This window comes from Siphateles boraxobius, unplaced genomic scaffold (assembly GCF_051911475.1).
Source record: "Siphateles boraxobius isolate OS27281-9 unplaced genomic scaffold, OSU_SipBor_1 46, whole genome shotgun sequence".
In the NCBI taxonomy this organism is placed as follows: domain Eukaryota; kingdom Metazoa; phylum Chordata; class Actinopteri; order Cypriniformes; family Leuciscidae; genus Siphateles; species Siphateles boraxobius.
The window spans coordinates 18359963-18376125 of record NW_027509097.1 but is presented as its reverse complement, the minus strand read 5'-3'; the positions used below and the strand labels follow the sequence as shown (position 1 = coordinate 18376125).

The following is a 16163-nucleotide window of genomic DNA, read 5'->3' as shown; positions in this document are numbered from 1 at the left end:
AAACACTGATCTACAGACCCATCCGCGGTGCTTAGTATGTAGCAAGTTCAGCATGTTTACGGTTTTATTTTATATCCTTCTTTTTTTAGGGCTTGGCTTTGCCCTTTGCTATACTCCAGCCATTGCCATGGTCGGGATCTATTTCTGTGAGAGGAAGGCTTTGGCCTATGGCATTGCCATGTCTGGCAGTGGCATCGGGACCTTCATCCTGGCCCCAGTAGTGCAGCTGCTAATCGAACACTATTCATGGCGTGGGGCCCTCCTCATTTTAGGGGGCTTTGTGTCTAACCTGTGTGTATGTGGAGCTCTGTTACGGCCCATCATTCTAAAGGAAGAGGAGGCCTGCCCTCTTCCAGTGGACTCAGAGTGTGGGTATAGCATTAAGCCGCCTGCGTTAAATGGCGTACATACGGGGAAGGCTGCAGGCGATAAATTAGAAGTGAATGCTAAACAACGTTGCCTTCAGTCCATGCAAGAATACCACTTCCTGCTCATGCCTGACTTCATGGTGTTGTCAGGCTCCTTCCTGCTGCTGGCCAGTGGATGCAGTCTTCCATTTGTGTACCTAGTGCCCTACGCACTGGATGTAGGTGTCGGTCATCAGCATGCTGCGTTCCTGATGTCCATACTAGGGGTCATTGACATCATGGGCAACATCACATTTGGCTGGCTCACTGACATGAGGTATGTTGTTTTGTGAACTGTGTTAATATTGCATTAGTCAAAAACAGGAATAGGTCATTTATTGACTTAGGCAAATTTTTGTTTTTTCTTTTCTTCAGATCTAATTATCTGTTTTTTTCTATGAACCAATTTTGTTATCCAATAAACAACTGGGTCATTGACATGAGACAATTTTTTTGGTCCAGATCTCAATACAGTGTAATTAATACACCTATTCTAAGATTAATTAAATTATTGGGGGGCATAAGCCTAGTAGTTTAGCATCATCGTTTACTGTTATTTATTTAAAACATAGTTTTAACAAAAATGCTTCACTTCTTTTTTATATTTGAAAAACTTTTAATTACATAATCAAAGTCATGTGGTATGACCAACAAGCAGAAATAAATACAAAACAGGAAATTATGTCATAGAGAAGACCCCTGCAGACCCTCATGATTATGTAAATAAGTCTCTTAAAATATCAGGTTGTAAAATGTCATATTGTGTGACTCCCCAAACACTTTTAATGAATTATGAATTATATAAATTAAAGGTGCAATGTGTGATATTTCTGAGGATCTATTGACAGAAATGCAATATAAGATCCATAACTATGCTTTCAGTGGTGTATAAAGACCTCGCATAATGAACCGTTATGTTTTTATTACCTTAGAATGAGACATTTATATGTCCATAACCGCGGGCAGCCCCTTCTATGGAGGTCGACATATTGTCTCGTCATGTTTTTACCGTAGCCAAAAGCGAACAAACAGTGCTACAGAGTGCGTTTCGTCACTACCTTGAAAAAGAAGTTTTCAGTGGTGTATAAAGACCTTACTTAATGAACATACACCACGGCTCCCCTTAGTCAAGTCAAGTCAAGTCACCTTTATTTATATAGTGCTTTTACAATACAAATTGTTTCAAAGCAGCTTTACAGAGATAACAGGAAAGTAAAGTTGTAATAGTATTGTTAAATTCAAAATTAAATGTTAAATGTCCCCAACTAAGCAAGCCAAAAGTCAATGACGAATGAAGGCAAAAAAAAAAAAAAAAAGGCGACAGGGGCAAGGAACCAAAAACTCCTTCAGGTGACAGAATGGAGAAAAAAACCTTGGGAGAACCCAGGCTCAGTCGAGGGGGCAGTCCTCCTTTGGCCAACAAACGAACAGTGTATGATTATGATTTAGGCGGCATAATAGGTCAGAAGTCAGATTGGATCAGAACTTTCACAATATTTATCCAGTTCATCTGGTTAGGGGTCGGAGTCATCATTGAGGTGTCCATGAGGCCTTCACAGTGTTGATGAGGCTGGCACTTCAGGGATGCGTTGTCGTTGTGTCCAAGTGATGGTCCTTCATCAGATCTGGATATGGCCTGGATCCGGCGGACTGCGGTAAACCTCGGGATAAACATTGAGACTAATATTAGCGTAGACGCCATCCTTCTTATGATGTACAAAGTGCATCAGGATTTATGGGAAGTGTTCCCGGTTCCGGCTGATCTCAACTATGCAGCCTAACATTGAACTATGGCAATCTATAATGTGTTCTGTGTATGCTAAGCCAAAGAGATGTGTTTTTAGTCTAGATTTGAACTGACAGACTGTGTCTGCTTCCCGGACAATGTTAGGAAGATTGTTCCAAAGTTTTGGTGCTAAATAGGAAAAGGATCTACCACCATCAGTTGATTTTGATATTCTAGGTATTATCAACTGGCTGGAGTTTTGAGATCGCAATAGACGTGAAGAACTATAATGGGTTAAGAGCTCGCTCAAGTACTGGGGAGCTAAACCATTTAGTGCTTTGTAAGTAATCAGCAATATTTTAAAATGTATACGATGTTTAATAGGGAGCCAATGCAGTGTTGACAGAACCGGGCTAATATGGTCATACTTCCTGGTTCTGGTAAGAACTCTAGTGGCTGTGTTTTGGACCAGCTGTAGTTTGTTTATTAAGCGTGCAGGGCAACCACCCAGTTGAGCATTACAATCTAGCCTTGAGGTCATGAACGCATGAACTAATTGTTCCGCATTTGTCAATGAGAGCATATGACGTAATTTAGATATATTTTTAAGATGGAAAAATTCGCTTTTACAGATACTAGACACGTGACTTTCAAATGAGAGATTGGTATCAAAGAGCATACCCAGGAAATACCCAGCATTTCTAACTGACGACGAAGACTTGACAGAGCAGCCATCAAGTGTTAAACAGTATTCTAGGTTATTGCGTGTGGAAGTTTTTTGTCCAATAATTAGAATCTCTGTTTTTTCAGAATTTAGTAGAAGGAAATGACTAGTCATCCAATTTTTTTATATCAGTTATGCATTCCGTTAATTCTGTGAATTGGTAAGTTTCGTTAGGTTTTGAGGAAATAAAGAGCTGAGTATCATCAGCATAACAGTGAAAACTAATTCCCATTTCCTAATGATATCTCCTAACGGGTAGCATGTACAGAGTGAACAGCAGCGGTCCTAGTACTGAGCCTTGTGGTACGCCATACTGAACTGTTGACCGATAAGACATCTTTTCATTTACTGCTACAAACTGATAACGGTCAGATAAGTATGATTTAAACAATGGTAGTGCAATTCCACTAATGCCAACATAGTTTTCTAGTCTATTTAATAGAATGTTGTGGTCAATGGTGTCAAATGCAGCACTAAGATCAAGTAACACTAATAGAGAGATACAACCAAGATCGGATGATAAGAGCAAATCATTTGTGACTTTAATGAGAGCAGTCTCAGTACTATGGTACGGTCTAAATCCGGACTGAAAATAATTGTTTGTGTATAAAAGTTTGTTGACTGAAAATCCTTGCAGATAGCATTTCCTTCAAGAAAGGAACACAGTTATGAGGATACTGAAATGCACGTTGCACCTTACATTGAAATGCGCCGACATGTTTCTACAGTAGCCCTAAACAGACAAACACGTTTTGTTACTATGTTGCTCTTCTTGCAAGGAAGCAAGCTTAGTTCAGCGAATAAAACACTGTCACAATGATGAACAAGTAACAATAATATTCACAATAACATAGTTTTACTGAATAATTAAGTAAACATAATTTCTTAATTTATCCTTGTAAAGAAACCTTATTGCTGAACTGGCTACTCTCTGCTGTCTCAGACGATGACATATTTTCCTGTCGGCCACCGTAACTTTTTTTGTTTGCAATTCGTAACCTCACCACTAGATGCCGCTAAAAATCACACATTGCACCTTTAATATAACAATACATATTTGTAAAAAAAAATACCTTTAATTTTTTTTTTCACTTTTAAAAGTTTAATAATAATGTTTAATATGTGTATACATGTATACATAACCTATTTTAAATGGTGTGAATATTTTCTCAAACATGAAACCAACATGAATAGTACATTTGTGATAACTTGGAACACATGTTATTTGATTTTAAAAGATTTGTCCTTTTCTTTATTTATCGTTGACCCAGCTGTCAGTTTAGAAAGAGGGTGTTTTATGTCATGGTTTTTTGCCAGATGAGTTATTTGAAGAGGTCAAAAAGCAACAAAAAAAACACCCTCAGGTTTTAGGAAACCAAAAAGAATGTTTATTGTTTGCTTATGGGGAGGGTTGCATGAACCTCTAAGACTAGTCTTACAAGTTAGACATCACATTTCTTTAGTTTTAGCTCAAAATAACCAACAGATAATTTTTTTACAGCATGTTTAAATTGTCACTTTTGAGGCTCAAAAAAACGCACCGTTTTAGTGTGTATCCCTTTAAATGCAAATGAGCAGCTGCTGTCGGCCCAGAGGGCGGAGCCTCACGAGCTCCCGCTGCGCGTCATCTCACGGAATGATAATATCAAAACATAAACTCTCAGTAGCTGTGTTCATTTCGACCCGGTGTCGGACAATAATGCCCACAGAGCCAGATAATATATGCTGTATGGAGATTGAACAGGTGTTGTCTAGTTTAATTACGGTTATAACTTGTTTTTCCATCTTTCTTTTATCCACTATTAGTACAAGCCTGTTGTAGCGGAACGCGTCCGAATGTTGTAAAAATATACTGATGAGTTCAATGAAGTTTATTGTACATCACACAAAAAATGAAGCGTCAATTTCACTCTAGAAAATCACTGTAAGAGCTGAATAAACACTGTATAAGAAGTCCGCATTAAAGTATTATCCATAAACTCTCTCCCTCTCCCTTTCATTAATATCAACATACACTGCGAAGTACACAAAAACACTCATTACAACTAACAGTAAACAAATATTATACACACCTTTTCAGGGGGTGCTTAATAAACTGGTAAACTGTATATCCGTAAAACAACTCCTATGAACTGTAATAATTGTGTGCGCTCTCACTTTCATTACTGCCATGATCAGTAACGTTAGGCCTATCGCTCCAGTAAATAAATAGAGCTATGTGGATTAATACATCCAGCTACACAACACCGACAACGCTTGGGAGACATTCTCGTCAGTGCTGCAATGGCGGATGTGTACAACTATCAACTCGCTGTGACCTCGATCAGGGCGGTTCTAACGGCAGTGTCTGTCAACTCGTGGGCGGGGCCTGTGGCTTTATAGACGTCACTAAAGCCGCATTCTGAAAACAGGTTGTTGGGAGACACTGCTTATGATTTATGGGTATTTAAAAAAAAGGAGTGGGTGGATTTTTATCACTGCAGGGTGGTTGTGTACACAAACTGCCATCACACATTTATGTCCAAACACCATGCAAAAGTGAATTTTGCATTATAGGTCCCCTTTAAGACTGTTCATAGTTTTTTTATTTATTTAAATTAGTAACATACAAACATAGATTAGCCTAATTTGATACCTAAAACTAAGACTGACTGCCCCTTACTAACTTAACACAATGTCTTAACATAATGCCTACGTTTATGCATCCGGCCCCAGATCATGCTGACTAACCCTTTCTGTGTCTCTCCCAGGTGTCTAAAGAAGTACAGGAATATATGCTACATGTTTGCTGTAGGAATGGAGGGACTATGTTGTCTTTTTATCCCCCTTTTACGCACATTTGTCTTGCTGGTACCCTTCTCTGTGCTCTATGGGTACTTTGATGGAGCCTATGTTGCCCTGATTCCTGTGGTAACATCAGATGTTGTAGGGACAACATACCTCTCTTCAGCTCTTGGGGTTGTGTACTTCCTCCACGCTCTTCCCTATCTGGTCAGCCCACCCATTGGAGGTAAAGGCCTCAAATTATTTTATTTTGATAGGTTAAAAACCACTTGGAATGTTAAAGCACGAAAAAACCCCCAAAAAAACGATACTCGGTTACTAACGTAACCTCGGTTCTCTCTAGAGAGGGAACGAGTATTGCGTAAGTTTAGCTTACGCTACGGGAAAGATTCATCTTCTCGAGATACTGAAGCCAAAAAATTATCCTTAATTTTGTATTCCTTGTCAACGCAGTGCAGCAGCTAGCAGACCTAGAGCAGGCCATCTCGCGTGCTCATTGGCTGCCCTGCGGGCAACTGCTGCAGCCTACCAGTGAGCCCGGCGTGACGTCATGCCCAATGAAGGGCGCCCGCGCCTTCATAGCGTCACAGCCCGCCAGAATGGGCGTGGCTTAGCGTATAACACTAGGGGCTGTAGGCTGACTTCCCTGGTTTTCGTCGACTGAAGCGAAGTCGCTCGTGGCGCGAGCACGGCCGGTTACGCAATACTCGTTCCCTCTCTAGAGAGAACCGAGGTTACGTTAGTAACCGAGTATCGTTCTCTTACGAGAGGTTCTCTCGTATTGCGTTTAGCTTACGCTACGGGAACACTTTGTCAACGCCGTGCGCGCCAAGCATCCACATGAGACCCCGAGCTTTCAGGGGAACCCCATAAGTGGAAAAAATAAGGTGGCCAGCCACGCGGGCCATCACTTGTACATAAGCACACATAGGGAATACAGAGCAGCGCGCCGGTCTGTATAGGCACATGGCACATACCCTACTTAGTGCAGCTCAACCAGGAGAGCTGAGTCATGTGAGAGTGATCTGAGCAGGAGATCTGGGCAGAATACACCTCTCCTTCAGACTGACAACAGTTTAGCCTGCAAGGCAGGAACTTCTAGGTTATAAAACCTGACAAAGGTAGACGGGGAGCTCCAGCCCGCCGCTACACATATGTCATGGATAGAAATTCCACTGGACCATGCCCACGAAGAGGCCACGCCTCTCGTGGAATGAGCCCTGATGCCCAGAGGGCATTGCAGACCTTTTGACGCGTAAGCGGCCGCTATAGCGTCTACTATCCATCTGGACAGGCTCTGTTTCGAGGAGGCGAGACCCTTGGTGCGCCCACCAAACGAAACAAAAAGCTGTTCCGAACGCCTGAAGGAGGCGGAGCGCGTAATGTAAAACCTCAGCGCTCTGACAGGGCAGAGGAGATTCACATCACCTTCGCTGTCAGATGCTGGGAGAGCTGACAACGAAATAACTTGCGCTCTGAATGGAGTGCCCATCACTTTAGGGACATAGCCATGTCTAGGTCTGAGGATGACTTTAGAGTCATTCGGTCCGAACTCAAGACACGACGCGCTGACAGACAGCACATGCAGGTCCCCTACACGTTTTACTGACGACAGTGCAGTCAGAAAGACGGTTTTCAGTGATAGATATTTCAACCCCACGGTGTCTAGTGGTTCAAATGGAAAAGCTTTCAGGGCCTCGAGGACCAATGAAAGATCCCACATGGGAACCGACGGGGGGCGCGGCGGATTCATCCTTCTAGCTCCTCTAAGGAAGCGGATGGCCAACTCGTGTCTTCCCAATGACTGGCCGTGCGTCGATTCTGCGAACGCTGCCACGGCCGCCACGTATACATTGAGCGTGGATGGGGACCTTCCCTTATCCAACAGCTCTTTTAGGAAGGAGAGCAGATGCGCCACCCCGCATGTCCGCGGTTCCAGATCTCTGTCGGTGCACCATCCATAGAACACCGACCATTTAGACGCGTAGAGCCTTCTCGTGGAAGGGGCTCTAGACTGCGTGATCGTGTTCATCACTCCTTCTGGCAGGGCAACGAGTACCCGTTGATCAACCATAAATGCAGAGACCAGCGCTCTGGATTGGGATGCCAGATCTTGCCGTGAGCCTGAGAGAGGAGATCTGCCCTCACCGGATTCGGCCACGGAGCTGTATGTGACAGCCCTGCTAATTCCGGGAACCAAATCTGATTCTCCCAACGCGGGGCTATGAGGAGCACCGAGTGGCGCGTTTCCCTGATTCTCTTGATCACCTGTGGCAACAGATAGACCGGAGGGAAAGCATATAGCGGGAGGCTGGGCCAAACCTGGGCCAGCGCATCCTCGTCCTTCGAACAGACCGTCGGGCATTGAGCGTTGTCTTTTGACGCAAATAGGTCGACTTCCGCTCTGCCGAATAGGCGCCACAGTTTCTGGACAGTTTGTCTGGGCCGTCGTTCAAATGGCCAGGCACATGCGCCGCCCTCAGTGAGCGCAGGTGCATCGGAGACCAAATAAGGAGGCGTTCCGTCAGATTGCAGAGATTTCTGGATCTGACACCGCCCTGACGGTTTACATAGGATACCACAGACATGTTGTCCGAGCGGACAAGAACATGCTGGTCCTGTATGAACGGGAGGAAGCACTTCAGCGCGTTCTCGACCGCTATCATTTCCAGACAGTTTATGTGAAAACCCTTCTCCTGGTCTGACCACTGGCCAAAGGCCGGTCTGCCCTCGAACAGTGCGCCCCAACCCGAGTTGGACGTGTCTGACGAGATGACTTTACGATAAGAGATGGTTCCCACCATTACTCCCTGCTGGTACCAGTCGGCCACTAACCAGGGCTGCAGAGCTGCTATGCAGGCCTGAGTCACTCTGATTTTCTGGCCGCCAGACACCCGGCGGGACACGCGAGCATTCAACCAGCGTTGGAGCGGGCGCATGCGCAGTAGGCCCAGCTGGAGCACCGCTGCAGCTGATGCCATACAGCCCAACATCCTTTGAAATGTTTTCAAAGGGAGAAAGCTGCCCTTCTGGAAAGATGCGGCTAGGTGGCGAACACGGTGCACGCGCTGTGTCGATAAACAAGCCGTCATGGTCACCGAGTCCAGTGCTATTGCTAAAAGGAAATTGACCCGCTGGGCAGTAATGAGCTCTTGGTCCAGTTGACCGTGAGACCCAAGCTTTCCAGATGACTGAGAAGCACTGTTCTGTGAGATAGCAGTTCTGTCTCTGACTGTGCCAATATCAGCCAATCGTCCAGATAGTTCATTATTCGCAGCCCCTGACTTCTCAGGGGGGCGAGCGCCGCGTCCATGCACTTCGTAAATGTACAGGGTGCCAGGGACAGGCCGAACGGCAGGACGGTGTAATGATATACCTGACCGTCGAAGGCGAATCTCAAAAATTGCCTGTGACGGGGTACTATCTGAATCTGAAAATAGGCATCCTTCAGATCTAGAGAAATAAACCAGTCCCTCGGGCGAACGTGCGTGAGGATTTTCCTGGTCGTAAGCATTTTGAACGGTCTTTTCGCAAGCACTTAGTTCAAATGTCTCAGATCTAGGATAGGTCTGAAGGCTCCGTCCTTCTTGGGTACGAGAAAATATCGGCTGTAAAAGCCTGACTCGCTCAGAGAAGGCGGTACCTTTTCTATAGCCCCTTTGCACAGCAGCTTTGCTATTTCTGCGTGAAGTAGGTGTGCTACTTACGCATTCACAATCGTCGCGGTCCGGGCTTGAAAGCGCGGGGGACGGCGAATGAATTGAAGTGTATAGCCCTGCTTTATTGTGCTCAACACCCATTCTGAAATCCCTGGGATAGTTTCCCACGCAGCTATGTGAGCCGCTAGGGGGCGAATGGCCTCCGGGTTCAGACCGCCGCCATTTGCGGGCTTGTGTGCGCCGCGTGTGCGCTGGCATGAGACTTACAAGTGTATTTGACGCCCCGATCATAATGGATGGGGAGCGTTTTATTAATGCCCTGCGTTTTGTGATAACACTTAAAACGCGCGGGCGGAGCCCGGGGGGAGGTTTGTGTTAGCGAGCGTGAACGCACTATGGACTTACATCCATAACCTGCTTTCTTTTGTGAAACTGACCCGGAGCCGAAAGCGCGGTGCGCGCGCTCTCGGTTCTGGGCAATGGCTGCTCGCTGAAAGCCGAGACCGGCTGATTTATGTGAGATGTCCCAATCATAAGGGATGGGGAACATTCTTTTTTCACTCTTTGACGCGCTAGCAGCGCTCCGGGTGGAAAAGCTTCCTGTAAGCATGAGTGCGGGCACTAGACTTACAAGTGTATTTGACGCCCCGATCATAATGGATGGGGAGCGTTTTATTAATGCCTTGCGTTTTGTGATAACGCTTAAACGCGCGGGCGGAGCCCGGGGGGAGGTTTGTGTTAGCAAGCGTGAACGCACTCTGGCGGGCACGAGACTTGCATTCATAACCTGCTTTCTTGATCGTGTAACAGAGCGGGCAGATAGTGGGCACAGACTTGTGGACACATTTCTTACATTCACTAGTGGGACTGACAGGGAATAAACTTAAACACGCACGTCTTTTCGGAGGCGATGTGTCTGTTAGTAAGCGTGAGCGCTCGTGAGCGGGCACGTAACTTACATTCTTAATCAGACATTATACTCACGTGAGATTTCTCTGGGGTCGCCGCGAGAACGGCGGATGTGTGCAGGCGAGCGGGTTGCATTACCGGCTCGTTGGCTGCCAAATACACCACTGCAGTAGCCTTATCTAAGGGGACTGACATGGCGAGACATTTCGACGGCGGCGCGCAAGCCCGTCCGGGTCATGCAGAGAGCTCGAGAGGGCTCTGCATGACGCGCGAACGGGGACGCGAGGGCGGGGTAGCTCTCTTGTAACGTAAAGAGAGCTAGCCGCGTGCTCGGGAGCAGAACTGGAACAGTGTTTGTACGAGGGCGCACGCACGAGTAGTGGGCACGGGACCTACATGTAACACAGATGATGCCCGTCCGGGTCATGCAGAGAGCTCGAGAGGGCTCTGCATGACGCGCGAACGGGGACACGAGGGCGGGGTAGCTCTCTTGTAACGTAAAGAGAGCTAGCCGCGTGCTCGTACGTGTCCCTCGGCCTCATTCTCAGATGCGACGGCAGTGAGGCTCATGAGCGGCAGCTGCGCGTCGGTGAGGAGAGGCGGGGGGTGTTGAAGGCTTCGAGTCGAGCCCGCAGGGTCGACAGCGGAAGCGCTTCACAGCCGGAAGTGCGAGGCGTCTTAAAAAAGACACTCGCTGCTCTTTTAGAATAGGTTTTAGCAAGGTAAAGGATACGTCGCCGGATAGCGTAGCTCGCACGGATGGCTGAAGGTGGCGAAGACGGCCGGCTTCCTCAGCGCTCTCCTAAGCTGGCTGTCCGCTGTTCGACGGCGGCGGTGGCTTCTCTCAGATCCAGCGATGCGAAGAGCTCGCTGAAGAGACGAAAATCAGGGAAGTCAGCCTACAGCCCCTAGTGTGATACGCTAAGCCACGCCCATTCTGGCGGGCTGTGATGCTATGAAGGCGCGGGCGCCCTTCATTGGGCGTGACGTCACGCCGGGCTCACTGGTAGGCTGCAGCAGTTGCCCGCAGGGCAGCCAATGAGCACGCGAGATGGCCTGCTCTAGGTCTGCTAGCTGCTGCACTGCTTTGACAAGGAATACAAAATTAAGGATAATTTTTTGGCTTCAGTATCTCGAGAAGATGAATCTTTCCCGTAGCGTAAGCTAAACTTACGCAATACGAGAGAACCTCTCGTAAGAGAACATTAACCACAATTGTCCTTTGCAATGACTTGCCAAATTACAATAGCCCAATAAGTGGTAAACTGTTAATGACATGTTACCCAACCAAACTGTTCAATTCACCATATTAAAACAGTTATTTTCTTGGTAGGATAAATGTTACTTTAAAAAAAGGTACCTGTGAAGTAATTAAGTTTTTTTTTTTTTTTTTTTTTTGTATAGGTTGGTTGGTTGACACCACAGGGACTTACACGGCGACATTCTTTTTGAGTGGGTTCGCCCTGATCGCAAGCTCTCTCCTGCTGTTCTCAGTTGCTGTTTTTCGGCATTGCCGGAGAAACCGAAAGAACAACCTGAGCAAAGACCCAAAATTGGTGTCATGTGAAGGCAAACAAGTGGATTATTATAGTTCTAAAAATAAAGACTTGATGATAATTATACCAGCAACTTCATAGCGTTGGAATAACAATTTGTATTTTTTTTTAAATGTCTTTTTCTTTGTTTAATCAATTTTTATGAAATACTGTTAGATATATAAAGTCATTAATAATGTTTAATTGAAAAAATAAGTGTTTGTGTATAAAAGTGTGTTGACTTTTTGTTCAAAAGCATTTATTCTCATCTACAGTTGCAAGCTTTAAAGAAAGTGGGTTACAACACAAGACTTACATTTTATGTATTTTCTTTGTGTCTCATATTTTATAATAATGTGTCAGTATTCAGTGAGTTTCTTGTGGACATTTTTTTTCTGTGGCAAATTACAAATGTAGGTTATTATACTTGAAGCTCCAGTTGTAGTACATTATTTAAGTCAATAGAGGACAGTGCTGAACCCCAGATATCTGAGCAGTCTGAACTGCTGTATAATTTATCAAAGGTAGTACATTTGCCCGTGTTATGCAAATAGTTTGATAAGGTCTAATATTTTTATTCAGCAATGCCTTTTTTTATTATCATGAGTTTGCTACAACTAAGCAGTAATTCAATGTTTCTTCGGAAAAAAAGTTTTTCTTGAGACTAATGCAAGAGACTGAGGCAATAGGCTATACCATTTAGAACTTGATGTCAACAGTCTGAACTAAATGTTTAGTAATGTTGTAGTAATAGTGAATTTCATCGATTTCATTGGGTTAAAAAATTTGACTATATAAAACCATTAAAAAAAATATTGGTAATGTTCCATTTTTAATTTTCAAGAGTATAGTGTTGCTTGAATCTCACAATTCTGCAAGTTTAAGTGGTTTTAGTTACTGGTAAAAACAACGTTCTTAACACACAATGCACAAAAAAGTAGTGTTTTTATTTGTGAAAGAAATACAGGTTTAAAAATCTATAGTTATAATGTCTGTGTCACGGGTCTTAGAATCCAAAGATACTTGAAACAGGATATCTTGCAAAATAGTCCTTTAATAGCAAACTCGAATACTCAGGAACGTAGCCAGTAACATAAACACAACTAACATTGACAATGACCGATATTGAACTGACCCATGCTTAGAACTGGGAAATTAGGTCAAGACAGACAAACTAAAAACAAAGAGAACTCATGACAACCAACTGAAAGTCCATAAACACAGTCTGGGGTTTCCTTGTCCATCACTCTTAGAAGAGAAGGTTCTGCATAGAACCATAAAGGGTTCTGTCAGTTGCTTCATATATAGAACCTTTTAGGCGTTCCCATCAATTTAATTAAAAGAAAAATGTTTTATCCATTTTTTATTTTATTTCAAATTTTATGAATCTAACAGCTCGTAAACATACTTTACCACTAGAAAAATCTAAATAGCCCATTTAACATGAAAAATGATGCAATCATTTAAGATTTTTCTCCTTCTTGGATAAAGGGCTCTTTAAAATTGAGTCAAGAACCAAATAAGTGAGTCAATGGTTACCAAAACGTTTGGTTACCAACATTCTTCAATATATATCATTTTATTTTGAACAAAATAATATCATTCAGGTATGGAATAACATGATGGTGAGTAAATGATGACAAAATATTAATTTTGGGTGAACTATCCCTTTAAACATGCCACATCCTTATGTGTTCTCTATGCAATGTCATATGAAGCTACTGAAAACCAAATGTATTAATGTATACCACCTTCAATTCATTTAACAATAAAAGAGATTCTCCATTTTGAACAAAGATATGGCGACACTTTTTTATATTTTATAACATTCTGTTCAGTAAGACAGTTTTCCTTTTCCCCACAGAAGCACATACCATTCAAACAACTGAATAAATTAAACAGATCTGTAAAGTAAAATATCAGAGGTAACTAACCACTATCGTCACTTATTGAGCCTCCTTCACTCTGCACAATTTTAAATCTGTGTACGAACGTTTTCACATCAAAATTATGATTCATCAATAATTGCTCACTAAAATTAATTTTACTGTAATTGTATGAAAAATTTGTTCTTGGCCAAACATTTTTTTAACCAACTGCAGGGACTCATTATGCACCTGTTTTCCTGCACAATTAAGGAGCCTATGCAAATGAGGACTACTGTATTTAAATCACTAATTATATAATTCACAAAGACTACTGAGGAATTCAGAATTTTCATCATTGGCTGAAGTCATAACTCTCTGTGGCAAGGAACATCTTTCCCTTTTCTTTATAAACAAATCCGTGTTTGCCTTGTTTGCCTTCCAATCATCTGGTTTACCCTTGATATGTTTCTGGGCACTTTTCATCAGTTTCCACGTACTTATAGTTCCCCTTCAGTCGATAACGTCGGATATAGTCGACTCGACTGAAAGGGGGATTGCGTCAGAGAGCCTATCATCTTCGAGTACTATTGAACGAGCCAATGGAATTGGCGTGCATGATACGCATCACACACTCCGCCCCCACGGCGCGGGTATAACTTGACTTTGACTTTGACTTTGACAGACTTTATTGTCATTCAGAATACAACAAGTGTATACAGAACGAAATTTCGTTTGCATAGGCCACAGTTTTTTACAGTTTCAATGCAGGGAAATGTTCATCCCAAAAATTTGTACAAACAGATTATAATAAATATATAAATAGCAAAGTGGAATAAATAATTTAGCTATCTAAATATCTATCTCAATATTTGACAGCAGTCAAGTATAGGACCAGCAGTACTAAGTATTATTTATTAGTGTTCAACAGTCTGATGGCTTGGGGGACAAAGCTGTTATAAAACCTGGAGGTCCGACACCGCATGCTGCGGAACCTCTTTCTGGAGGCCAGTAGACTAAACAGACCGTAATGGGGGTGAGAGGGGTCCCCGCAAATTTTCCTGGCCCGAGAGGCACAGCGGTTCTCTGCAATGTCCTGAATGGAGGGAAGAGAGGTGCCGATGATTCTCTCTGCTGTCTTCACCACCCTTCTTACATCCTTCCAGTCTGAGGCACTACAGCCTCCACACCACACTGAGATACAGCTGGTCAAGATGCTCTCTATGGTGCTTCTGTAAAATGTGGTGAGCATAGGCGGGGGCAGATGGGCTCTTCTCATCCTCCTTAAGAAGTACATCCGCTGCTGTGCCCTCTTCACCAGCGATGCAGTGTTGACAGACCAGGTAAGATCGTGAGTAATGAACACACCCAGAAACTTTATACTGCTAACCACCTCCACGTTTATGTCGTTGATGAGTAGTGGAACATGGCTGGGCTGGTTCTTCCTGAAGTCGACAATGAGTTCTTTGGTCTTTTCGACTTTCAGGATCAGACTGTTATCTCTACACCAGCCCACCAACTGCTCCACCTCCTCTCTGTAGGCCAGTTCCTTGTCATCCTTTATTAGGCCTACCACCGTTGTGTCATCCGCAAATTTCACGATGAGATTTGTGGCATGCCTAGGGACGCAGTCATGTGTCATCAAAGTGAACAACAGAGGACTCAGGACACAGCCCTGAGGGGAGCCTGTACTGAGAGTAATGACACTAGAGGTGTTCTGTCCAACCCTCACTGATTGAGGTCTGTCAGTGAGGAAATCAAGCAGCCAGTTCCGCAACGGTGAGCGGAAATTGTCCCACATGACCCATGTGTCCCAGTTTGTCCACCAGATGTTGAGGAATGATGGAATTAAAAGCTGAACTGAAGTCCAGGAACAGCAGCCTGACATGCGTGTTCTTCTCCTCTAGGTGTGCAAGACTCGGGTGCAGGACGGAGGAGATGGCATCCGCAGTGCAGCGATTTGGCCGGTAGGCAAACTGGAAGGGATCCAGCATGGAAGGGAGTCTGGAGATAATGTAGTCTTTAACCAGCCTTTCAAAGCACTTCATTGTGATGGGAGTCAGTGCGATGGGCCGGTAGTCGTTTAGTGAGGTGATCCGAGATTTTTTTGGCACTGGAATGATAGTGGCAGTCTTTAAGCACGTTGGCACTATGGCCTGGTCTAGCGAGATGTTAAAAATATCCGTCAGAACACCGGCCAGCTGATCTGCACAATCCTTGAGCACTCGCCCCTGAATATTATCAGGGCCTGGGGCTTTCCGGGTATTTACCCTCCTCAGAGACTTTCGTACATCAGCTATGTCCAGGCAGAGTGCTTTTTCTTGCTGATCAGGAACTGCTTTTTCTGCACAAGTGCTATTTAGTGCCTCAAACCTCGCAAAGAAAATGTTTAGTTCATTGAGAAAGTCAGTGTCAGCCTCACCTACTGGAGGAGATGTTACCTTATGGTTAGTGATGGTCCTTATACCTTTCCACATGTTGCTGGTGTTGGTTGAGTCCTGAAACAGGTCCTGGATTTTCTTACTATGAAAACGCTTTGCCAGCCTGATGGCAC

General features: G+C 44.2%; 1 protein-coding gene across 3 annotated transcripts in view; it reads left to right on the top strand.

Moving 5' to 3' along the window:
• Positions 1-13540, top strand: part of slc16a12b (solute carrier family 16 member 12b) — a 28694-nt gene extending 15154 nt beyond the window's left edge. For all 3 annotated transcript variants that reach the window (XM_077201210.1, XM_077201212.1, XM_077201211.1), the window contains exons 5-7: positions 90-684; positions 5608-5867; positions 11614-13540. In XM_077201210.1, coding sequence (XP_077057325.1) covers positions 90-684; positions 5608-5867; positions 11614-11846 — 1088 coding nt within the window. In that variant the 3' untranslated portion in view covers positions 11847-13540. The remainder of the gene's footprint in view (positions 1-89; positions 685-5607; positions 5868-11613) is intronic.
• The last annotated feature ends 2623 nt before the right edge of the window (positions 13541-16163 follow it).